Below are 26,774 nucleotides of genomic sequence, written 5' to 3' on the forward strand. Positions count from 1 at the left end.
ACTATTTCACAAATGTTGAATGATTTGAAAATGCTGCATGCAGTTTGCTGTCTGTATTCTCAACATCTGTCCCCAAAATGCAATTCTGTCGTGTTCTGCTCCCAACATTCTCTGATCAAAAAGTTAGAAGTAAGACACGAATCTGTTTTGAGCTTTGCTAGCACAGGCTGAAACTCCTTCTTTCCCAAGTGTCTCGCATTCTCACAGCATATGACACTTTCCAATTACCTTTTGGCCCTTTTATTCCCCCAGTCTGGCTCACATTTCTCTCTGAATTTGGTCTCTATGCAGCTCTGAACCCACAGTCTGACAGCTAAGGACGTAACAAATATGCAGCACTAACCCTTGGGGTGGTTAGAGATGCCAGAATTCTCCTATTACAGGCAGATTCACAAGGAAAGGTCACCAGAAAGTCTCAAAACTTAAAACAAAAATGGGCCATGCAACAAGAAGTCAAAAGTTTGTGGAAGCAGGATAAGCTGTCTTACAGGAAAAAAAACAGACAGAACTTGCAAAGTTTGGATCCAAATCCTAGCTCTGCCAAAGACTTCCTACACAAGCTGAGGCACGTTGCATTTCCTCACCTCTCAGCTCCCCTCTCTATGATGCAACAAAACAGTTCCACAACACATATGATCTGTGCAAGATGCATCCCATGTGCTTTGGAAAGATACAAAAGTTGATAAAAAGAGAGGAACCTTCACCAAAGAAATGGAAAACCCTTCTACAAGCTGTCTACTAGAATGGACGGCAGTAGTTACCCTGGCTGACTTACCGAGGCAGAACTGAAGAGGCACAACTGAAGAGGCAGAATTATGTCTAGGAGCAAATAGAATTAAAACAAAAAATAATCATACAAATATTTATAGCTCATACTTTAAAATCAATTCCCATGTTCCAAAAAGTGTCATCCACTTACATAATTCAAGACTATTTATAGTTTTCTGCAGTTGGACAGAAAAATGTCAAAGTTCTCTCAGGAAAACACTGAATGTAACCAAAGAAATTATACCCAACACTGATTTGTTCCTATTTGTAGACTGTTTAGCATACAGCACTTTAAAAATTCTCTTACCTTAATACAAACTGGTCTGCTAGAGAATCCTCAGCCAGGGAAACATGAAAGGTCACAATGTCACCTTCTCTGACCGGACTGAGTGGTAAGCGAATAACGATGTTCTCATCTAGCCTCAGTGAAGACTGTTTTAATTTGTCTTGATTTGGGTAAACAATGATGCTACCAATCCTCTCCATAGCTGACAAAGCCTTGTGTTCATTATCTTGACCTGCATGGATATTGTTTTCCCATTTTGCATCCTCTGGAGAACATTCTCCATCTGCTGTATAAATCTTATAGAAGAGCTCCACAGTAATCCCTTCCAGGGAGGCTGTTTCCTCTAAAATCAGGGGTGGAGGGGAGCTGAACCAGCTAGGAGATAATTCCAGCTCTGCAACACATAATCCTAGATGACCTGTCAATCTACAGCTGGCCACAACTTCTCTAGACTCCAGGAAAGCAAACATCTTCACGCAAGGCAAGCTCTCCGCAGAATTGTAGTCATCCCAGTCCTTCCCCGCAATATAGAACAAGGTTTGTATTTTAGGTTTGTTGGAATAGATTGAGCTGTCAATTATGTGAGATTTTAATTTCCAATTAAAAGTGAATTTATTTGTGAAACCAAAAGATGCAGAAGTCAGCATGAGGTCCAAGGGAACAGCCTGTTCAACAGAAAAGGGTCCATACGTGGCATTTAGGACAGGTGGCAGTTTTGCTTGGTATATAAAGAATGAATCCACCCTAGACTGCAAACTGGAGTTCCTCATGATATCCTGGTTGGCTTCTTTGAGGAAGAAGAAAATATCAGCATTGCAGATGTGATAGCTCGCGGGGAGATAAGTTGGCAGGTTTGAAAATCTCTGTATGCTGTCCATGATCCCTCCTCGGCTCTCCACCACTGCAGGCCAAAGATAAAAGGAAACAGAAAGACAACTCTAGTATTTGCTTAGCATGCCTCTCAGTTTTTCTCAAAAGCAATGTGTTACCAGAGATCAATACTGTTAGCCACAATTACAAAACAATCTGACACAGGTACCAAGGAATAATGGTGTTGGCTCAAAGCTCATACTCTGAAAACATCCCATGGCATCAGCTGCACGGCTCCCTTTCCTCCTACACCAATCTAATATCTACCTGAAAGCCATTAATCAAGCACTGGATAAAATAAGGAGATTGATTGGATAGATCCCAAGCTAAGTTCCAAAACTTTTTACTGGTTGGTTTTTGTTCTTTTATTGCTAGATCAATATCCCAACTTTTTCTCATCCACGTTTCAATGTACGTAAGAAACTGGCACATTGAGTATGAGTAGGCAGTAAACCAGAATGTTTTCTTTTATCTAACATCACTAACAGACAATGCAATGGGGGGGGTGCAGATCTGCATCACTCCCAATCCGTTTCTGCCAGGTCATCACTTTGGAAGTTAGTGAAAAATTGCTAAAAGGTTTGTGTTCTTGAAATCAAAACTTTTCAGACCACAAAAAAACCCATATGGGGCTTGACAGAGGTCTCAGTGGGATGGATTTATAGGCAAGAGTCAACTTGAGAGAAGGAGAGAAATCCTTTACATGCAGAAGGTTTGCAAGCACTTAGAAGGACTCTGGTTTAATTCTAGAGGAGAATGAAACACATTTGGAAACCACAGAAGTTTCTCTACAACACAATGGTCAATCCTCCAGCCAGCACTGAGCAATTTTTCCCAGGCAAGAAAAGATTCCAGAGGGAGGAAGGGATCAAACAGTCATCTTTGATTTGGGCCAATCTCTAATTAACAGTGAGATATATTCAATCCAGGCTGCTATTCTATCAGAAAGAAATGGTGGTTCTTTCAAACTAACAATTCATATACTCTGACAAAAAGCTGGTGAATTCAGGCTCCTGGGAGCGCCACAGAAGAAATAAACAGAAACCAAATGAATTAAAATGAAGCAGTTCCATAATGAGCAGAGATAACAAAGGAATGATGACAGATCCTAAGGTCAAAGCTCTTCTTTGTCTCTCGCTGAAGTTTAGCAGTGATTTTACTTTGTCAGGACTGGGGAGGACAGATACAAAACACGACAGCCACACAAACAACTACAGCTGCTACGAGCCAGATGACTCAGATACTTTCAGCCACAATTTAGCACATACAAAAGCTCTAATATTTAAGCTATTGTGTATTTTTAAAGCCTACACTTAAAGACAGATACTAAGGCAAATCTCATCCATTTGACTTTGCTCTTCTCTTGCTCTCAGTTGAAAGTCTGCTCATTTATTTTTGATGTCTTGGTATTATCTACACTTGTTTAAACACTTCTCATTTCATCACAATACTTCTGCCTTTACTTTTGCGGTATATTAATTGTGTAAAGGTTTTTTTGCAGCCATTGGAATGGTCCTTGTGGGAAAAAGTCAATCTACAAAAATATACACAGCATATACAGTGTCAACAGTAGGAAACGGTATCGTCTCCTCTTTCACTACTCTGCATGGAGATTAGACCAGGGTTTCCTCTCAGCTTCCCAAGCAAATGCCATTGCAGAGCAGCTGTCATGCAATTGCTCCACTTGGGTGTTCTCTCATTTCTTTTGCCCCTTTGTAAACATTTCAGACAATCTCTAAAATGCAGCCAACAGTTCCTGCCATTTGCATGCAGCCACAGACCTGTGCACCCAGCTGAAATGCAGAAAACACAGATGATGAGGATCTTTCTCCTGCCTTCCCTGACCTGAGTCAGCTTGCTGTGGTATCATAGCTTATATAGGGGACAATCAACTTTCCAGTGGAGAAAAATTACTCTGCCCCCCCCATCTCTTTTCATCCAGATGCAAATGATGGGCAGCTGGCATGCTCCCTGCAGCATGCAGAAACGAGACCCCAAAAACAAGGCAAGGCTTAAATGTATCTGTATTTACATTATAAGAGTTTCCCCTGCTATCCTTTATGCAGATAGTTTTTCTTTCTCTCAAGCAGTGATTTAGAGGAAGTTTAAAAGTTATCTTTTTCCCTCTCCCCCATTTCATTACAGAGGCAACATCCAGTGCCTCTTCTCAGAACAGGTATGAGGACTGGGATATCAGCCTGCTGTAACTCAAACAAAATGAGACACAAATTTTGTCTGAAAACTTATATGGGAAGCCATAAACTCAGCTAGACAGGGCTGGGCTTTGTCCTAGAACCAGCCTGCAACAAAATATGATATCTCAATTTAGCAGCACTTTATGATGCTGGAAGAACGTGTCAAAAGAAACATTTCATAAGATGGCAGGCCAACACCCCACCTTTTTAATTCAGCACGTCAGCGCCACAGCATCAATCTCCTCACAGTAACAATCAGAAACAGAACACATTCCCAGCTTTCTCTTGTGCAACAAAGCCACAAATAAATCACCTGCTCTTTTAATAAGAATTCCAGCAAGATCAAGGGAGGGCAGACATTAGATCAGAACATGGGTTAGTCCTAATTATGTATCAAAAGACAGCAAGAGTTGAAGAGTCAATGGCGGCCAAATGAGCATCCCCAGAGCACAGTGTTATCCCAAGGGCTGAACAGTCTATTTTCCCAGACTACTGTGACATTGGAGGTGTTGGGGAGAGACACGTGAAACTAACTGGAGATATCTGTCTTGGATTTCTCAAACAACTTTTACCTTGTACCAGGTTTTCAGTACATGCTTTGTCCCTTTTGTAACGCTTGTTTGGACTATCCAAATACCAAGGCTCCTAAAACAACAGGTCAACTTGTAAAATCTCCTTGCTCCCATTCCACAGCAAAATTCCTCTCTCCAAAGCTGGGCAATAACCTCAGAGCCCAGCTCCTCTGCAAGCTCTGAGAGCACAGACAGAAAGGAAACATCCTTCTGATGTTTCTGAACAGCAGAGAGGAAGTCACTGTGTACATAACCAGCCGTGCAATGCTGTGCATCAGGGAGATGCCCCTTCCTGGTCCATACTCTGTCCATCTCAGACCTCAAATGAAGCATCCTTTCTGTTGTCCTGATAACTTTTTATTTTGCTATCTATCACTTTAGGTTTTACTCTCACTTGACTCTGGGCTGATGCAACAAAAAACCAGCACAGGACTAAGGCACATGCAAAGCCATAGCTGTAGGTCACACTGCAATAAAAATCTGCCACTCATGTAACTGGAGGTTTCATCCAAGCTACACTTCTAAGATTTCATACATTTTAATAAGCAGCAAAACAAGTATCCTGCTAGAAGGTAATGGTGGCAGTGGCAGGTCAGCATTAAAAGCTGATGTATCTGTGTTACGCTGTAGTAAGAGGAAAGTCTGTAAAATTCATCCTTTTGAAATTAAAAAGGAAAATAGCTCCTGTCTGAGCACAAATCCAAATTTCTCATCTAAATCTTCCCTCTAACTACTTAACATGAGCCAAGTCTTCCATAAGCCCTCAGTAATTCTGAAGTTGGAGGTGCTAGGAATAAGAAGTGTTTAAAATTGCAACTTCTTCAATATCCTTTTTCTCTGAAAACAAACAAGAAAACCCATCCTGCACCTGTGGAGAAACTGAAAATGTTAAAATTCCTCTTTCCTGCAGCATCATCAGAACTGTAGTGTGAGATCATACAGACACTCCTCTTTGTAAAAGAGGAATAATTTCAAGTAATGTGGTGCCAGTAAGTACTATGATGTTACCCATGACTCATACAGAGGAAATCAATGGCTTGTCTGTATAGGAGAAAAATCACCAGCCCTTCCCACCAGCCCTCACTAAAGACCATAAAGACCAAACTACACATGTACATTATTCCACTATAAAAATGGCTCTATTCATAATAATTATTTTGCTCTGGAAATGCAGGCATTATGCTGGAATAAAAACACACTCTATCCCAGAACAGGGTGTCTATACAAGGAAAGCTATTCTAGAACTGATAAATTACAGAATAATTAATTCTGAACCAGCTATATAGGTCACTTATACATGTGAGAGGTAAGACCTGATGCTGTTTAGGGACCATGAGAGGTTCTGCAAGGTGATTTGGCCTGGCTACACAGCTGAGGAAACTCTGTCTCTTAACCCTGGCAGCAGGAAAATGAAGATGATTACAGTGTGAAAATCTACCACGAGTTCAGACCTCATTTGGGCACTGTGAGTAGGATAAGTTTGGGCTGTGTGAGGATTTGAGAAGTCTAGATGAACACCCGCCTCATGCTCTCCCTGACTCATCCAAAATTGAATAAAATAACCAGGAAAGGAGGATGTCACTGTTTACTTCCTACATTCAGAGTCCATCCTGTGACTCATCTCCTCAGTTTTACATTACAGAGGAAAAGAAGGAGAAAAACTCCATAGTCCCACTATGCTTTACTCCTATAGGACTTGAGATGGTAACACAGTGAACCACACTGGCACAGGAAAAAAACCCAAATGTTCTTTTAAACTGTAACAGAATCATTTAAAGATATAAATGACACTGCAAGAAAGAACTAAGAAGTGTTCCAAATAGTTTTTAACATTAAAATCAGTCCAGAAGCTGTCAACATATAAAAAAGCTGTAGCATGAGAAAAGATGATAGGATCCCTTTATGCTTTTCTCATTCTTTCTTCTTCTTATCCTAGTCTGATGTAAGGATATAACTTGACATAGGACTCACAACCAGTTTACAGTCCTTACGTTCAATCTTGATTACACATGTGCTGACATAGAGATGTACTTTACAAACCATTGCTAGTCAGGCAGCTTGTTTTGGAAGACAAGAAAAAGGATGCAATTTTAGAAAAGAAGTCTATTTAATCCAAACATCTAAAACTGAAGAGAGGTTCATTAACTTTTGTAGGCTTGGGACAATGTCTCACATACTTATCTTCCAATGTCTCAGTCAAACTTCTGTTACCCAAGCTTCCCTGCAGCTACACGTTCTGGCCACCCTCCACGGGAATCAGCCCATTTCAGTTTTGATAGGTATCTAAGCCCAGCACATGCTTCAGCCTCTCCTTTCAGTAAATCACAGAAAAAGGTATCTCCAGAACTCATTCATCCTCTCCTAGACACTTAAATATAAGGGGTGATAAATCACCCTTGGGAGGAGCCTCTTTCTACCCAGTAACTCCATTGCTAAAGGTGGCCAGTGCAGACCTGCATGCTGGAGGTTTAGATGCTCAAGGGCAGAGTCCCGGTCCAGCAGATCTGATAGGTCACTCTTCACTAAAGCTTCTTTTCCCACCCCACATGCCTATGTTTGCCCACTCCATTTCCAAAAATCTTGAAGGCAGCATCTCAGGCCTCATATATTTTTTGTCACCTAAAATACAATTTTCAGTGCAGCATTAAACCATGCATATGAACGAAACCCCTGATCAGGCCACCAGTTCAGTAATAAATTGTATCACTGTGCTCCAAAGCGAGTCGAGTGCTTTGCCTGCTTACTGTTGCTGAAAAATTAAGTTGGATGTGGAAGTTTCTGAGCTGGTACTTACTACAGTTTTTAGTTTGCATGCATTTTGCACAGTCACCCATGCTGAAAGACATACATACAGCAAGGCCACCTACAGATAGCAATAAAACCGTACAGTCTGAAAGGCTGCCTATAAATCTTATTAAAGTAATCCCTTCCCTGAACCCAGATTATTACATTCACCTTTATGGTAGAATAAAAATTAATTTTCTCAGCTATAATAAGAGTATGATAAGAAGGCATCACTTGGGACTAAATAAAGATTATAATTAACTCCAACTGAATAAATCTAAATTTAGCTTGGACTAGCAATTTGTTTTCATGCATTTTCCTCTCTGAGTGAATAGGTACGGCAGGATTAGCATCCCATGCCAGTTCCAGCACTGCTGGCACAGAAAGGAGTGAGGCAAAGTGTAATCCAATACCCAAAAGGCTTGAAGATTAATTCAGGGTTCTCTATCAGCAAGAGTTTGGAAAACTGGAGAAAAATAAAAAGGCTCAAAACTGCCATTAAGTCTGTCAAGCAAAGCATGTGAAGTATTGGACTCCAGAGAGAATATTGCTCTCTGCACTCCCTAAATCAGCATTATGCAAAGGCAGGACATCTGCCATGGACTGCTGAGAGCATGTTTAGGGGAAGCATCACTGATCTTACTCTTTTTTTACCAAGTATCTGCTTTTGGGTGCTATCTGAATTGGGCTGCTGGGTCAGATGGATCAATACTCTGACCATTCTTAATCTACACTCCCTCATCTGAGGCACCTCAAAAGAGATCCCTAAAGCCACCCCAAAACAAGAAGACACAATACTGCACAAGTGTGTGCAAGTATACAAAGTGGGTAAAGTAAATGCATCCAAAAATACTCAAAGTTTACCCTGATTTTTTTCCTCAGTTGAAAATAAAAACTCTTATAGCAGCCCCACACCCAGCAGATTAGAGATTGTTTTCAAGGAAACAAGGCTCTGTTTCTAAAAGGCTGAGGAACTGCCTTGTTAAGTCACTGCCTCATTATTTGCCATTCTCTGGGAAGATGATCGTTAACAACTTTATTACTGGGAAGGAGGAGTTCAGGCTTGTTTGTCAAAATAGACCACATATTTATCCTAGCCAGGGAACAGCATGCAACTCAAGCAATGAAGCTCTGTGCATCCTCTGATTTCCATGCTAGCCCATGCAGACACTGGATTGGCCTGCATAAGATTTCATCAGGTGTAAAGCTACAGTTGAACTACCATCATTACAGCAGAACTGAACTATTATCATTACAGCACAATGGTTCTCCAGGTAGGTATGTTCATTTCCAAAGACTGGAGTGCTTTTAGCTTAAAGATGACAGAGCCTGAAACCAGGAAAACATACTGTATTATTTTAGGATTAAATAAGAGTATGTCTGGATGAAATAAAACAATGTATGTAATGCACTGCACCACTATAACAACTTAAATTCACCTCTTAGTAAGGCTAACTTAACTAGACAGGACACCCCTCTGCTGCCCCAGCACTATCCCCTCTATCTGAAAACTACCTGACTGGAGCACAATTACTGACCAAATATGAAATTGCTTCAAATTATACTGTCCAAACCTGAAAAGTACAAATTCCTCTTGAATCATTAACATTAGCTGTTATAGTCAAACTTGTCACAGCTTCTAAGCCAAAAATCTAGCATCTCTATAGGCTATAAAGGGGAAATTTTATTCCACCAGGAAGAAGAGAGATCCCATTTCCAAATGCTACCAACACATCAAGGCCCAGAAGGACCTGAGCTACAGGACACCAATGAAATCTGTAACTGTAGGAAGGTTGTTTCATGGAAGTTTTAGAGGCTTTTGTTGCTCCCTCTGAGCCCAGTACAGTGGGAAACCCTGTACCTGAGGCACCTGGCTTCATGGGCTGAAGTAATAGAAAAAATAGTCACAGTAAAAAAAAGAATTTAAAACTCTCTAAATATCCCTAAAGTAGCTTTTCTTGAAACAGACTGGGATGGTTTCACCATCTGTGAGTTATGTACCCATCCCCATACCCCATCAAATCTTTGGCGTCACGTATTCTATTTATTCATCTCCACCTCACTCTCACACACACAACATTTATTTAAATGTGTCTGACAGAAAAAGATGGAAGTTGGATAAAATATATTGTCCTAGCACTATGTGTTGTGCAGAGCACTATGTGGTCCCATCCATGGCCTGAGCAAAGCACAAGATCACAATGTTCCCAGGCTCCCAGCGCTAATGAGTTCTTGCCCAGATCTCTTGGGTGTCAAATATTCTTTCCACTAAGAAGGAGATGGTTCCAATGGGTGAAAGACAAAGACCAAATCATGAGAGTGAATCTACAGAGAAAAGTGTGAGCATGAAGAGAGCATGAGGACACTGAACACTTGCTCTCCAAAAAACAAGCAGAAATGAGATCAGACATTCACAGGGCTTCTTCTTTGAGTCTCCATCAGCCACCTCCAGCTCCTGCCTCCTCTGACAGAGGCAATACAGGTCAGCATTACGTTTGCTATGTCAGGACCCAAGAGGCACAGTCACCCTGGGTGACAGTCCCAAGGAACTCAGCAGGGCTGCTGGACCTCTTTGCCCAGCTTCCCACTGCACAGCACTGATCCTGCCATTGCTCCTTTCCCCAGTGCAGCACTGATGTTTCCATCTGCAAGCACTGCAAACCTCTGTGCATCCCTCCTGACATCTGATAAATAAAGTTTGTCACAGCTACTGGAGGTTCTCACTGCTAAAGAGGAGGTTAGGTGAGGGCTCCCTACTACTGTTAACCGAAGCAAAACTCATTTTCCCTCAGTAATATTTCATAAAGACCAGAAAATGAATATGTGTATGGGAGTGTGTGGATATATTCTCTAAATAACAGAAAGGCCTTACAAAGCAAACACATTCACTAAAGGCACCAGGTGATTGCAAAAGTAAATCTCTTAAATATACACTCTAAACTATTAGCCAACTGTGAAATATTTGTATTCAATGTCAAAACATCTAAGTCACACAAAGCCAAGAGACTGACAGGAGAAAGGCCAGGATTTATGTTAGCTGGGGTCTATCTGTCACAGAGATAGGAAAGCTGAGAGAAAGTCCTTTTATTAAAATCACTCTCCTGCTGCAGATATTGATCTAAGCAGCTCAGGTTGAATAGCAGAGTGTATTCCCATCTTTCACAAAGTTACTCACTGGTACAGCAGTAAAAGACTGGGGTAAATGCCCTTGCAACCCCAGCAAATGGCACCCCAAAAGGATGCAGGCAGGAAACAGGGCGCACTGGTAGAAACATCTTCCTGTGATGCCATGACACAGTTGACTTCAAGAACCAGAAAGTTCCTCTCAGCTCCACTTTCAGGAAGCCTATTTAATTCCCCATATCACTAATGCAGGTTGCTGTTACTCCCAGACTGAGTTCACCATTACAACAATACAGTGCTGAGTGCATTCTCATTTTAAGGGAATTTTAAAAAGGATTCTTCCTTAACAATGCTTCAGCATTTTCCATTTTTCCTCTAAGCAATATTAGCAGTAACTCCTGCTCCAGTTTGGGCTGATCCCTTCCTGCCCTCCAAAGGACCTGGATCTTGGCTACATACCTCTTTGTAAACCCCAGCAGTCAATGGCCTTCAGTGAAAGATGAAAAGAAGCAAAGCAACTTGCAGTTCTGTATACTACAGACTTCCTACATTCCTGCATCCACAGGTTAAACCAGTATCTCATTTTATAACACTTCTGATTCCCCACACAGAAGATTCTGCCTTTGGTGATACTGAAAAATTCCTCACATAAGCCAGAATTAACAGGAGATTAAAATGCTGGCAGCAGATTCTTTATAGGTATTGTCAGAAAGAAGTAAGATTGCTCCAATGCCTTTGTCCAGAACAATGAGCTTCCACTGGATTCTCCACCCTGTTGTTTCCAAGCTCTTGGAGGAAACGAGCTCCAAACTGACGGGTCCAAACAGCCGCAGGAAACCACAAAAGCAGCTTACAATAAAACCCCTGTAAAGTTATTAAGGACACAGATATGTCTTGAATGCACAGAAAATCCTCTGTCTTACCAGCACTCATCCCTACCCCGCTGTGACTGTAATCCCAGGAAGAGCACACACCACGCACAGCCCCGCTGGGGGACTGGGAGAAAACAAACCAGGATGCAGAGACATGCAAAGAGAAATCCTGGCTCTGGTGTCAGCTCCACAGCTCAGCCTGACTGGGAGCGATTCTCATTTCACTCCCCATGACTGTTGGATTTCTCACCTGGATAGCATCCCTGAGTACACATGATGATTTGAGGGACTGTTAGTGATGTAGATCGCTAAATTCCTGGTTAAATCTTTGCAGTGCTTAGGTCTGTGGAAAGAAGTCAGCTCTTACTTAGGTTTCCCCACTGAAATCCAGAGGTGCAAGCTGTTGCCTGCAGTGAGTTCTGTGTCCTCATCCTGCAAACAGACATGCACATGTATAATTTCAAGTGTGTATGCAGTCTCACTAAAACAGGGAGTTTTCCCACTGGGAAATTTAAGCACAAGCTACAAAGTTCCAGGACAGAGACCTGAGAGACCACCCAGCCTTCTGGCTGCCTCAGAAAAAGCTCCATGGCTTTACAGATTCACCACTGTTAGCTCAGGGATATCCATACCTTTTTTCTCTGAACCCAACCTTCAACTTGCACTTTGCAGTGCTCTCACAGGCAACCAATATTACACTAACCAGACTCCCAAAGTAATATGTGCTCTTTGATTCTCACAGGAACAACCACACAGGTCTAGTTCTGCAGTTCAAACATCATTAAGTTATCAATTTATATCTGCCTTTCAAGGATCAGCACACAAAAACATGAATCCTTCCTTTCTGTTGACAGCTTGAGGTGGTTTTTTTTACTCCCCACCCAAAATACTCAGAAGAAAAGTTTCTGGGTTTACTCAGATTCCTTTACTTAATTCAACATTTTACTTTTGGAATGACAACAGCCTAGAGCAACTCCATTAATTTATAACAGAGTAAAAGAGCTTTGCATTGCTAGGGTGATCCCTTGCTCCCTTGCTTACTGAAACAGTCCTGCTCCAGCACATGCCAGTATCAGAACAAAGCATCATTTTCCACACTTGAATGCATTATTTTACGTTATGAATTCACTTTTGACATCATTTACAAATCCACAGCAGATGCTGTCAGAACGGACAAAATAACCATCCCTTGGTACCGCTTTTCTCTTACTACAATGATCAAAGGCTGCAGCTTGTCATTCACAGGCAGAGAACAGCTCCTCTTGGGGAGGGGAGAAGGAGCCTGCAGCTTCACCCAGGACTTCTTGGAGGTTTGTTTCTCTGCCTGTAGCCGATTAGCAATTTAGAGTTCGATTTTTTAAGCACAAGGAGAATTCCCAATAGCTCTGGAGGAGGCAGTTCAAGGAGATCTTGTCAAAATATTGGTGTGTCAAGAAAGTGAAACCTTATTACAGCTTTCACACTGTGATGCATCAAATATGGTTATCTTGCTCACAGACAATTATTAACTTATAGGCAAAGAAGAAAAATGCTCAAGCAAAAACCCAAAGTTAGATGAGGTCACACTTGCTGTGTGGTTCACTTGTGTTCATATATTAAGGTAATAAAAGATAATGAGCGTTAGCTGACAGCATTTTCAAACTCTTCAAGAGTCACAAGAAGTAAATTAGATCAGATATGAGATTGCCTGAGATGGCAAAAAGCTGGATCTAATTCTTTTCTCAATGACAGGGCAATTATAAAATGCAGAAAGAGTCACAGGACATCACCATCACAGTCCAACCCAGAATACTAGTTCAGAAACTCCAGATCATCAACAAGATGATTAGTTCAAAATTAGTTTAGGCCAGTGCCTCTACCAGAACAGAAAATGCTACTTTACTAGGACGAACTGCCCCATGGGTGTGAATTGGATGCACACTAATTTATAGCAGTGTTTCCCAATTTGCACCCTTACCTCAAACAATTCACTGTTAGCAAATTGTAGCAGTGTGGGGAAAAAGACTGAAGATCAAGAGACTTGGCAAGTCTGGGAACAACCCTTCCACAGCAGGGGTGTTTATGCATATGGTTAGCCTAGAGCAGAAGTAGTCAGCGGGATCAGGGCAAAAGAGCTATTTAATAAATAGGAACTGAATTTGGATGAGGAATAATGTAGTGCAGATACAAACAGCTGCCCCTTGCTCTTCTGGGCCACTCTTTCCACCAACACAAGCCTGCAAGCCCAGTTTCTGGCTGGAATAAGACCTGTAAAGCCAACGTGACCTCATCAATCCCAATCTCATCTATATGCCTCTGAATGCAGAGCCTGTCCCACCCTACCAAAGGGTGAAGCATTGCTCCCACCCTGGACACTGCAAATTCACCCCTTCAGCTGCCTTGGCTCACCAGTCCACCAGCCCAGGGCTTTGCACATGTATGACAGACAGCAGTTGCACACAAGCATGGCTCAGCATTTGTGTGTACAGAGCTCCATCACAGCTCAATGTCCAAAGCTGCCCATTTGAAGCTGCTGTAACAGGCAGTGAGAGAGAGCAGCAAAAGAGCTGCATCCACCTTCTGCATAGTGGCATCTGCTATAAACCTTTGTGTGGAAACATCACAAGTGCAGTTCAACTTTGAGCCAATTCAAGTTCAAGTCATATCTTATTACATGCAGTACTGCTCACCTAGCCATAGCCTAGAGAATAAAATCCTGCAGAAGCTCAGCACACAGGTCGCTTCAGCACTCTGCTTCATCTGGGGTTTGTAACTAGAGCCGAGCACATAATTCACACTGCATAATTTATCCATGGGATTTAGCCTATGGAACACCCAAAGCAGATAACAATTTCTTCATACTTATTTATTCTTTACAAAATTCAGTCAACTTCTCTGCTTCTTCTGAACTCTGCAAAAAGATTACGAACCTGTGGGTATATTCTTCCAGGGCTTGAGCTCTTGGCTAGCTGTGATCAGTCAGATTAATTCACCTCTTTTTTCAGTCCTCTACCTTCAACTATTCTTGTTTCCTGAGTGGAGGAAAATGTGTGCAAGCACTGAATCTCAAACATGCTATTCTAACATTTGGATTCCATTATTCTAGAGATAACATATAATCCTATAATGATATGTAATAAATTAACATTTAATCTCATATCAGAGAGTTCAAAGGGATCACAGCCAGCTGGTGCTAAAATAAGCATTTCCTAGAGGCTGCAGGAGTGGGAGCTGAAGATGGGAACTGAGATCTAAGCTGCTCTGAGGCTTTGGCTGGGCAAGACTGGTTGGCAAGGAAAGGATCAAATAAATCCCTCGTATGAAGGGAAACACATCCAAAATCAGCCGACCTGTGCCATTTCACTGTGAACATAGTCCTTGCAGTCCATCCAACATGGAGGAAGGGAAGATTTCCCATCTTGGAGCTAATAAGCTGGGAAGGCCATCATGATAGGGTGCTGCAAGGGGAATTTACTTTAATGCTTGATTCATTCCCTGCTCGTCAAGGTGCAGGCATCTGGTGAGGCTGAGAACAAGAGTCCACCTTGGATTCAAGCTCTTTCCAGCTACAGAGATCCACAGGCACACCTTTTTCCCCTCAACCCTACTTTATGCACATGCAGAACTGGTGAAAGGATGTACAGGTTCAACTCAGAGGAAACAAAAATACTTTGTCATTTTCTTCTCCTTTCACACACCTTCATCCATAGCACTAGTACACCAACCACTGCATAATCTTCATTAATAATGACAGCTATTAATAAAGTTTTCCCCACAGAGGCTTCCTTAATAAACACACATAGTGACTGGGGAGGATGATTTGTTTCTCTTGAAGACAGATAAAATTAAAAGCCCCTGGCAGGAAGATGCAACCTCCCAAAACAGGTGAGGCAGCAACAATCACCAAAGACTGCTGAACAGAAGAGCAGAGATAAACCCCCAACTTGCCAAAGTCCCTCCAGATTCTACCAGAACAAGATTTCACTCTTAGGGTAAGGGGATAAGAATTGCCTTTATCTGCCACCTCTCTTGTCGCAGCTATATCCCATGGTGTGGTACATTCTCCTGGAAATTTGAAGACTCAGCACTTCATCTTTGTTCATGGGCAGCAGTAGTAAAAAAAAACCCTGCTGACATCAGTCAGATTCAGGTCCTTTCTCTGAATCCAAAGACACACTTCATTGCTCCATCTCAGACTGGAATATACTTCAATGTCAGGTAGCCATGAAAGCCAAGAATTCATCACAGACACAGACAGTGTTTTAAAACAACACTGTCAAATCTCTTTGCTAGTTTTCAGTGAAGACACACCAACCTCACTGCCAAATTAGCTAGAAAGTAAAGGCAGTTAAGAAAACATCAAGAGAAAGGAAAGAGAAACTTCGACAGAATAGCCAATATAAATATAGAGTGAGCTGAATTTCACAACTCTGGACACCAACCACAGTCCTGAAGAAAACCTAATAAATAAAAATAACAAAAAAAGCTGAAGTGTTATGGAGTTATCTTTGCTCTAGCATATAACACACATTTCTATTACCCTTACTGGATTAGCCAAATGAAGATCAATGTATCTATAAAACTCAATGACACGTTAATGCAAACCTTAAAAAAGATAAAATGCCTTTTATCTCAGTCTTAGGAAAACCTAATAAAGAATTAACAGTCCATGAAGCCATGGAATTTCACTCAAGGCTTTACTTTATGCCAGGACTTCCTACTCCATTAATTTTTAACCGACAGGTTTCCCCCAGGCTTTGGGACATGTCAGTACAATTGTACATTGTCATTAAAACTGGTCCTATATTTTCCTTCAGAGCTGGGATAGTAACCTCATAGTATGTGGACTTCAAATATAGACAACACTCACAATGGATCAGAAATGTACATCTGAAGCAACTGCCAAGATAAATAATTGTGCAAAAAAAGGTAGACAAATATTGATTTTGATAATGATCTGATGATTAATGAATTTATGAGCTAAAACTCTGCAGAAGTGCTCATTTGTAAAATGAGCATTTGAAATTTATATCAGAAGCAGTGGCCAGTAATCTACTGATACAGCACTACATGTTGCCTCTTTAAAGAGATGCAGTCAAATATCACTCTAAGATTTCATCGTTCTCAGCATTAACAAACCTTCAGCAACTGCCACGGGCTGTGCCAGGAGGACAGGATCCACACAGTCAGACACATCCAGGCTCAGTGGGAAACTGGTCTCATCCAGACTCCCAGCTGTATTTATTTCTACTGACAAACACATGGCAGCAAGACCAGAAACTTCAAAAGCCAGTACTTAAGAACCAAAAGAAATCCAGTTCTTCTGCACACATTTAGAAGTTGCTCACTGTCAAAAGGACCCAAATACCTGCAGCCTACACTGATACTGAAGGAAATGCAGATGATTTGCACTTCTGCTCATTTGGGTCAGCTTGGCTTGGATGACAAGGAAAGGGCTCACTCCTTTTAGACACCCATGGGTGAAGACAGGCCACAGTGCCCAACTGCTGCAGAAAGACCTTCTAGTAGGAATATTCCAATAGCAGGAAAGGCACAACACAGAGCCTGAGCTCACACACTCTTCAAGGCTGATGGGTTTGAGCTTGTGAATCAGGACAGGGAGAAGAGAGACAGCAGTAGGTAGGGAACACAGTCTTGGAAAAAGCAGGCAGCAGCAGTCCAGGAGAGAGTGATGGGAAGAGCAGTGAGCAAAGAGGAGGTGTCAGGAGCAGGAGTGAAGCTTGGCTGAATAAAGACTCAAAACTTACTATTTCTATTTTAAAAAACTAAAAATAAATCATTAGCCACTGGTCCAAAAAACTACTTTGAAGCCTTTCCCTTCTCCCTAGGATGAAGATGTCCAGCCGTTAACCTCTCTGGGTCAGGTAGGAAGAAAGGCTTTCTTGCCTCCGAGGTCTCACCTGCACAGCATCTCCCCCACCAGCAAAAGCTGATGACACTGACGATCCTGCACCAGTTTACCTGGAACAATCCTTACCTCTCTTTCCACCTCTGCTTCTCCCCCTGCTTTGGGAGAACAGCTGCTTCTCCCAGGCACTCTGAGATTAATTATTCTTGGTTCCTCTCCCACACAGTGCCTTGACCTGGAAAATGTATTTAGATAACTTCTCAGGCAGCATATTTATCTGCTGGCCTTAACATCTGCCTGAGCACAAAAATCAACATCTGACTGATGACAAACACCATGCCAGCTGGGCAGAGACTGTCCTCTGCAAACTTATTAAAACCACCCTTATTCTGATGGACCTCATAGCAAGAAGTCTTGAGTCTCTCCCTCTGTTCTTCCCACATGAGGTATAAGCACAGGTTTCATCCAGAGACATGGGACAAAAAGAGTTGATGGGGACATCTTCTCCTATCAGTAGATGGAGACCATGCTGTGCTCAGCTCTGAAGCACAATCACTGCCTGATCCATACCACTGCTCTGCCACAGGCATTTCTGCCTCTACATACAAAAGCTGGATATGGAATAACGGCCCCAGATGCACCCCTGCACTGAGAATCCATTTGTTGGCCAAAAAAAATGCCTCATTTTGCCATCTTTACTCACCCTACATCTCATACACACCAAGTACATTTGGATCATCAAGGTGGAATGCTAAATTAATCACCAGGAAGCACTACTTCCCAAAAGCAGCCTATTCTACAGCTATTCCTGGCTAATCTTCAAGACGTGCTCTGCCACCGTTACTCATACAGAAAACTGCAAACAGAAGTAGTGCTCTATGCAGTGAGGTTCAGACCAGTACCCTTTGCTGCCTGACATGGAAAATTCCATCACCAGACCCAAGAGTCCCTTCAGAGAGCTGCTGCTTTTCAGAATTCTTATGAAAGCCTGCTGCAAGCTTCGAAAAAGCAAACAAAGAGTAGGAAAACAAAGACTTACTTAATAAAAAGCAAAACTCCTAGCCCTTACTTTTCAAACACACCCTTTGAACCTCACCCTATCCACTGAATTTTAGATGAAACTTAGAACCAAATATTTATAGGCACCAGACTATAGATGAACCCTCCCTTTTGATATCCCTGTCCTAGCCTTCAGCTCAAGGATGGGCGAGACAGGAACATGAAGATAGTGGTTGAATTAGCTCAAGAGGGGGAACTTGTCAATCAAAGCTGCAAATGCAAGACCACACAAAAGCCTCTGGTTTAACCTCAGCAGTGACCACTCATCATAATGTGGCACTTTGACTGCTTGTCAGCAACCTGCTTTGAAGAGCAAGGATGCTGCAGAGGTCTTTCTGAAACTCAGCAAGGAAAAATGCACCTGTCTGCTAGGCATCCATCAAGGCCTCCCACAGTCTGTAACCAAATGAATTCTCAACAAGTTCCAAGTGAGTTATGGAGAAGAAAAATTACCATACAAAGGATTAATACAGATACAGGCTCCACAACACTCCCCTATGCGCCTGGCACATCATTTCTCAAAAAAAAAATTGAGTACTTCTTAACACACCTGACTAGGGCACACAGTTGCACATGGAGACATCTGTGTTTCCCCACACCCCAAGCTCCAAGGACATTGGCCTGTTGAACACACTCTAGAGAGGCTCTACAGCACAGCTGGGAAAGCATCATGTTTAAAGCACCTCCACATGCACCCACAGAAACTGGAGGTATCTGTAAGGGAATGATGACAGCCCAGAAGAGGTAACATTCTTCCTCTTCTTCTTGGCTCATGTCTGGATTTATTGGGTCTTGTCTCTTCACACCAGGAAGGATACAGATGTTTAACTGCATCCTTGACATAGACTGCAAGTCAGTGTTGTCTCAACCAATTTATTTACACCTGAACAGCCCTAGAGCTTATCCTGTTTTCTCCATAACACTGCTGTCTCAGAGGCCTGTTGTCTGAACACAAATAAGTGCAGGATTCACAAGAGATTGTCATATTTTAAACAGAACATGTTTGCAGTTTTCTTCAGGGGTATTACTTTGCAGAAATGCAGCATATTTACTCATGTGGTTAATTCAATAGATTGTAATAAAAACCAAAAAAACATCCCTTGCTGCTTCTAAGTATAGGAGTAAAAAGGAAAGATTTGATTTTAACTGATCAACAGCTAAGCTTACTCTTTTCTGAAGGTTTAATCACGTTTGCAGCATATACAGCTTGCAACAAAGACCCAAACTAGCTGATTTTCAAAAAGCAAGAAGCGTTAAACCCGTAAAGCAAAGAAGCCAATCTTCACCTTCTAAATATAAAGATATCTCCTAACAGCAGGAAATTAAGCCCTGTCCTGGCCATACTGCTATTGGGGCAAGCATCAGGGTGCTCAGGTGATTGGAGCAGCAGTGGGGAACGGAAGCAGTGAAGGTTGAATTCGTGCCACAGACTGGTGTAATCGCCAGCTCTGGGATTGTGCTGGTGCTGCGTTGACAGCAGAGCCCACACCAGCTTCAGATCTTGTCATTTTATCAATGAGAACCAGAGAGGCATGAAGACCAGCCTGCACTCCACTTGATGTTTTTAGCATAAACTAAAAATCAATTGTGTCTCGTTAATAAAATTCCACCACAACAAACCAATTAGTGAGGCTCATTAATTTTTTATGCCCGTTACTAATGTGCATGAAGCCAGCTGACCTTTCAGTGACTAGTGTAGCATACATTACACAACCTCACGTTTTCTGCCTTCTTCTCTTTCATTTACAGGAGCTGCAGTGCATTTTCTAAAAAGCAAAGCCTGGCTTTTCAGTGATGTTCAGAGCCATAATTCCTATTCCCACCTGCAGAACAAATGTAAACAAAGCCTGGCCACACATGAGGGGAAATGGAAACACAGGGACTCAGTGATCACTGAGAAAGACTTTATCTCTGCCAGGACTGAGGACGGACAGTCCTTGTCCTGCTCGTCCCTGAGACAATGGCAGTTTTCATCCCACAGCAGGGAACCCTCTTCACTAGTGGTTTCATAACAAATAGCCCAAACACCAGCCAGTGCACCCCAAAGCTGGCCTTGGTGTGGCCCACACCACAGGATGTGCCACTAATGGATGTGTGTGGGCACTGAGTCAGTAATGCAGAAATAAGAGAATTTAGGAGTAAAATGAAACTTCTTCTTGAGTAAGGACTTTTGGATCAGGCATTAAATCAGCCTGGTATCTCTCTCCAGTGCCACTGCACTCTTATTTTCTCCTTGTAAAGCACAGTATTGATTTTTAAATGTTTTCATTCACACTTAGAAGCGTTCCAGGATTGGACTTTATTCTTCAATATTATCCACTGAAGAGTGAAACACTGGCACACATTGCCTGGGAGCACTACAGGGTATTCATTGCTGGGAGTTCATAAGGACAGGTATCTGCAAGGAATTTCCTTGGTAGAGCTGAGCTTTCCTTGGGGCACAGGCATGGACTAGAGGATCCTTCCCTCTCAGATCTGTTTCTCTATGAGCAGTCAAATGCATTCTGCATCTGAAACAACCAAGAGCCCTTTGAGACATCAGCAGCATCCCAGTGGTGGGGAAGATAAGTTATCCCACTGTATGTCCTGCCTCTAACATCTGGGTATCTCAGAGCTTATCTGTAAACCACGTTCTGAGTTCTTCAGCTCTTACCAATCACCACAATATATTGCACAAAACAGCAGCAACTTTTCAGAACTGAACACACATCTACAACACTATTTGCTGGGTCCAATATAGTCTCATCCCAATACCAGCCTGTTCTCTCACGAGTGGAAATACTTATTTACCCATGCACAGTTTTGAGACTGTTAGTCAAAATTAGGTCTTGCCAACAGATTTTTAGGGCTCTCAGCCTGCACCCAGGAAAGGGAACAAGCCCAGGCAGCTTTTCAGAATGGTGGCACATACAAGGGCTAAAGACTCTCTGAAAAACAGTCCACAGCCACCGCAAAGGAGGGGACTAATTCAACAGCTGTTTGCCACCCATGGTGGATATCAGGCCCTTGAGAAACCCAACTGTATTCACCATGGGTTATCCATCTAGTTTGGAGGGTTAATTTGTTAAAATACAGCAGTGGCAAACACCAAGAAGCATTATCCAAGTCACAAGTGCTTATGCATATTTTATGAAGCATCTTCAGCCACAGTTCAATGTATCCAAGAATACTTCTGAAAAACGGCACATTCTGGAGGGGATTTGGAGAGGAAATAACATATAGAATAGGAGGACAGATGTTGCTAATTTATGATGCAAAGGCCTTTACTGAAAAGTGCACATTTTGCTTAAGATTCTCCACAAACGCTATTTTAATGCTGATTTCCTCCTCTTTAGAATTTCACAAACTCTTCTCTGTAAGAACTTCAGCTTGGCTCAGAAGTTTAGCTTGGATCAAAAGCAGCATCTGTAACCAGCAATTAAACTGGGGCTTCAGTATTGTGCATGTTTTTAAAGCATATCCACTTTTGAACAATGCCATTTGGGAAAAAAACATGGCTAAGCTGCACGTTGAGAATGTGAGAGTGCATTTTGCCCTTCTACCTTCTACTTTCACCAGGGTGTTTGGGACTTTTCGACCTGGGATTAAACTCAGCACAGCAACAGAGGAAGAACAAGTGAGATAGATAGCTCCCCATACCCAAGGAGGTCAGAAAACAGAAGTGAGATCATGACTTGAAAGAAGAAAAAAAAGGAATATATTGGCCCAAGTGCTTCATTAGTCACTCCCAAGGCCTCATGCACTATCACACAGTCTTGCTTTTCCTATCAATATTGAAGAGCATTTTGAACATGAGTCAATTGGTTCTCCTCTCCTTCCTTACTGCTCTACTCAGAAAGGTTTGAAATAAAAATGAGGAAGATACACACCTCATGTCACACATGCAGGTACCTATACAGGTTTTTTTCTGCTTACCAGCCCCTCCACATGCACACACGGTTTCATTGCTCCTCTGCAGCTCTCTAAAGACAACACACTACAATATCGGAGTTGGAAGGGTGGGAAATCCTCCCTGTATGTAAATATCAGTTTAAAAAGAACCATGTACTGGCTTCTCCTTCTGGCATTTATTTCAGATACTGTTGGGTCATGTCAAAGTGCAAATGGATGGCAGACACAATCGTGTGCAGCTGCTGCACCAAAAAACTTGACATCAGTCCAGAACTTTTGCTCTGTCACAGGGCAGGTTTTGCTCCTCAGTGAAGGCAGCACCATTATTTCACACAAGGTGAGATTTACAAAATCAACACCCCTCCTCCCCCAAAAGAGCCAACAAAGAATCCCCAGTGTTACAGTTATGAAAGTCAGAAAATACAAAATTCAAGGATTAGAGTTCCATGTACAGCCACACTGGGGCTGGGAATACCAGGGGTTGTCACAGTTGCTTGGCTTCACAGCAGGATGCGGTCTATAAACAGCTAAGATTTCTTAAACCAGCCTTTCTCAGGGTGAGGCAAATCAGGTGCTCACTTAGGAAGCTGCAAGTTACTGCTTCTCTCAGTCCTCACCCATCAGTGCCTTGTTTCCAACACATTGCTTGAGATGCCCTAAACACAAGGCAGCTAATGTTCTTATTGCATTTCTTTCACCACGTTGTATCCCAGAGCTCAGCCAACCTTACTGGATCTCCTCTACACAGCTCTGAGTGAGCTCCACCCCACAGCTGGAACAAGGCAAAAGCCTAAAACCACACTCACCATCCCAGCCACGTGATTTGGGATGCCACAAACCCAGATCTTTACTGCTGATACGTACCAGCACATGCTCAAACCGCTGCTGTTCTGCACTTCAAATGATGCCTCTTGATTCTCCTGAAAATTGGGAATGCTGAGGTGGGACCACAGAGGAGAGGGAAAGGCAAGCACAGAGCCCTGTGGCAGCGTGGGCTGCACCAATTTCCTTGTCACCACACATAAAATGCATGGTGAAGGCAGGGACAGAAGTCTCATAATTCAATGGCAATCTCCCTGCCTGTGGATCATTCCAGCTCAAATGATTAACAACCGCCTGAGTTAAAAGCTGCTGAAAGCCAGATCTGGAGAAGATGGGTGAGGGTAGTAATGTTCATTATAAGCAGTGCTGGAGCCTGGGTTTACTGGAAGCAATGGAGACTTCTGCATCTCCATTAGCGCTTCCTGGAACCACACACTGTCCATGCCCACATCAGAGAGCCAGCACCACATGGCCACAGGAACATCCCTGCAAAGGAGGCTCTGTGTACACACTACACCCCACCAGTTGCTTCTGCCCTAGTTCCTGCACTGGTATGAGTCCCCAGGTGCCAGCCAGCTCTGGGGATGGTCTCAGTGCCACCAGGCACAGGGTTACACTGCAGGCACCTGTGAGCTTAGCCATACTTCATGCTCACACACTGCCGTGGCACTTTCAGAGCAGAGTGATCACCCTGCAGAACACTATCTCATCCATCCCAAGTGGAATTTATTTACTTTTCTCGTTTGTTTTAATCTGATAAGTTGAAATTTCAGTACACTTGTCTGCAAAAGCACTGCATTACAAAGACATATAACAAATACCTATTGTTTATAGACTAGGTTATTTATTCCCAGTGTATCTTTCTGCCTTTTACTGGCCACGTCTTTTATCAGCAATAACCAAGTATCTTTCAAGTTGACAATCTTTTAGGTTTACGGCAGGAAAAAGCACCCAAGTTCCTTTCAAGCCTGCTCTTGCTGCTCAGAATTCAAACAGCTCAATGAATATCATTCTTGCAAAGTTTAGTTTTGATGTGATTCACGTTTTGAGTTGCTTTTTTTTTTCCTGTTAATCAGTACTGGTTTAGGATGGGCTTCCTAAGGCCAAGCAACATTTCAAAATCAACACTGTCGGTGCCAGAAACAAGTCTCCCCATCTACATGTTGCCCAAAATTACAGTGTCTAAAAAAAGAATAATAATCATAATCAAGGTCCAAGGAATTTCGAGGTGATAGGCCACTTCTAGTTAGCATTAAAAGGAGCTGGGCTTCAAGGATATAGGAAGAAAATCAGCTAATACAGAGTGATAAAAGACAAGACAATAGAGGCTGACTTGAGAAGCAGCTTACAGGGACACTCAGACTGCTGGGACACGTGCACCTACAAGATTTCAGGGCAAGAGGAGAAAGTCTGAATGAAGCAAGACCACATGTGTGCAAAGCCTGAACGCTCAGAGCTGAACCTCAGATCTGCCACGTTCATTGAGCCATGGAGAACATGGTTTCACTTACATGTATGGAGGAATTGCAGCAGTGGCTCAAAGCCAAGTAGCCCCATGGTGTGTGTGACTATCTCCCATCCCCACTTCCATCCCACACACAGGTACTATTGGGCAGGAACGTGTCTTCCTCTTCCCTCCCTCCCTGGTGGCTCTCCATCTCCTTACCACTGGCTGGCTTCAAATGGTTCTTCCCATCGTTTATTTCCTTTTGAAAAGGCTGATTCACGAGCAATAATCAGGCTTTTGTGCTTTAATGTTTTGATCATACTCAGTCCCCCGCCCTCCCCCAAGCCCCCTCCAGGTTCACGGCAGTGACACCTTCCCTTCACATTCCCTCTCCAAGAGCCCTCATTTCTCTCCCTAATTGAATTGTTGTCATGGAAATCATTCCTCCTCTCCATCTTACTGAAAGGCTTAAAAAAAAAAACCCACAGAAACCAGCCCCCTGCTCTAACACTTTTCCAGCAATCAGCAAGGCCACATCTCCTCCCTGAGCACACCACAGACCGGCAGCTCCTCCTGCCAGGCCCCGCAAGCCCACCTGTGCCCCCGCTGCCCTCCTCCCACGGTAGTGGGCTCAAACAGCCAGAATATCCAGACACCACCATAATATATCATTTTAATACATCATCAGGGTGCATCCCTGGATTTGTTACACCACTTTCCTTCTCAGACAAGCAATGCCCTTGCAGCTGAGGAGCCATTAAGCTATAAAAGGCAGAGCGTAGCCACAGCCACCTGTTCTTCTCTGCCTATAGATATATATAGATGTAAATGTGAAGGGTTTGGGTAATTTCTTTAAAAGTTTCTGCTTACATAACAGGCAGTAATTTTACAGTCAAGACATTCTGTTTGTTTTTCCAAGCTCAAAAGTTAATTACTGAAAATCACCCTTGATGAACTTCCAAGATGAAGCCTGCTGGCTCCAGAAACGGCGCAGAGATGATCTGGCTCCAAAGAGAGAGGGAGAAATAATGGTGCTCCAAATATAAGCCATTAAAACATGGCACTGGGTGCCCATGCCCAGGCATTAGCAGCTGGAGGCTGCAGGTGCCTCTGAAAAAGGCACTTGCAAATTCTGTGCTTTCCTCTGTTCACTTGCCCCTCCAGCCCAACCCTGAACAAAACCGTTGGGAGAAGTGCTCCTCAGCTAAAGCAGCAAATCACCCAGCCACGCTGACAGTGATGGTGACACCAAACCCAGGCCACCAAGTTTATTTGACTGATGCAAAGGCAAAAATCAGAGGTCAGTGTGAGGCCAAGGACAGCTTTTAGCACTTTATAACACAGGGCCTGCACAGAGAAGCAGGATTAGAACATCTAAATCCTATATAGGAAGACACAAGCAGGCATTCAGCCATGACTAATACCCCAAATATTCTGAAGATGGAAAACAAGAAATCTGCTCCATGATCACTCACTGACACAGTCCCATAAAGCTACTCATTAGAATGGTGTTTACAGTCTATATTTCATTTCATTTGATGTTTTTACTCTGATTAGTTATTCTATCACCTGCAGAGAGCTAGTTAGCTGAATGCAAAGATGTCATTGGACTTAATCAAGTAAAGTAGCATTTCACAGAGGGAATTCAGCTAGCTCTGTCCTGCTCAGTGCTGTTACCCTGTTAATAACTTTTAAAAATTAAAGTTGAAAGCGAAGAAGAGTCAAGCTAGGTCAATGCTCAGAAGAGACACACCAGCAAGGAAAAGGGAGAGCTGCAGAAATAATGTGTATTGCTGATCCTTTCTTCTGCATAAACACCCCAGGCTGGACTCCTCAGCTTTTGGAGGAGATACAAAGCAAAGTTCAACACTCTTAGTGTTCCCAGATAATATGGTGCATCTCCTAGAAGGAGCAACACTCCTCCCAGTGTCCTGTCACACTGAGCTATCCAGTCTACCTGAATTGCTTTGAGATTTCAAAGATTGGAAGGCTTTCTCTCCCTCTCTGCCAGGTCATCAACAGTCACAGTTTCTCATACAGTGCCCTGCATCCTGCCGAGCCCTCTCCAGGGCTGCTGGAACAGTAGCACCATTTTGCATGTCTTCCCTGCACACAGCCCTGCAGAGAGCCTTTTTATCATTGCACAACATGCTGACTTTCATCCTGCTGATAGCCTACTGTAACCAGATCCTTTTCCTGAAGTGTTGCCGAGCCTGCTATTTACCATCTGCAGCAAT

At 42.7% G+C, this 26,774-nt stretch overlaps 1 protein-coding gene across 2 annotated transcripts in view; it reads right to left on the minus strand.

Annotated features, from left to right (window-relative positions):
- Positions 1–26,774, minus strand: part of LOC104559824 (transmembrane protein 132B) — a 232,101-nt gene that overhangs the window by 166,866 nt on the left and 38,461 nt on the right. The window contains exon 2 of one of the 2 annotated variants that reach the window (XM_062009941.1): positions 1,076–1,955. The exons of the other annotated variant lie outside the window; for it this stretch is intronic. Coding sequence (XP_061865925.1) covers positions 1,076–1,955 — 880 coding nt within the window. The remainder of the gene's footprint in view (positions 1–1,075; positions 1,956–26,774) is intronic. 2 annotated transcript variants of the gene reach the window in all.

Source organism: Colius striatus, chromosome 17 (assembly GCF_028858725.1).
Source record: "Colius striatus isolate bColStr4 chromosome 17, bColStr4.1.hap1, whole genome shotgun sequence".
Taxonomy (NCBI): domain Eukaryota; kingdom Metazoa; phylum Chordata; class Aves; order Coliiformes; family Coliidae; genus Colius; species Colius striatus.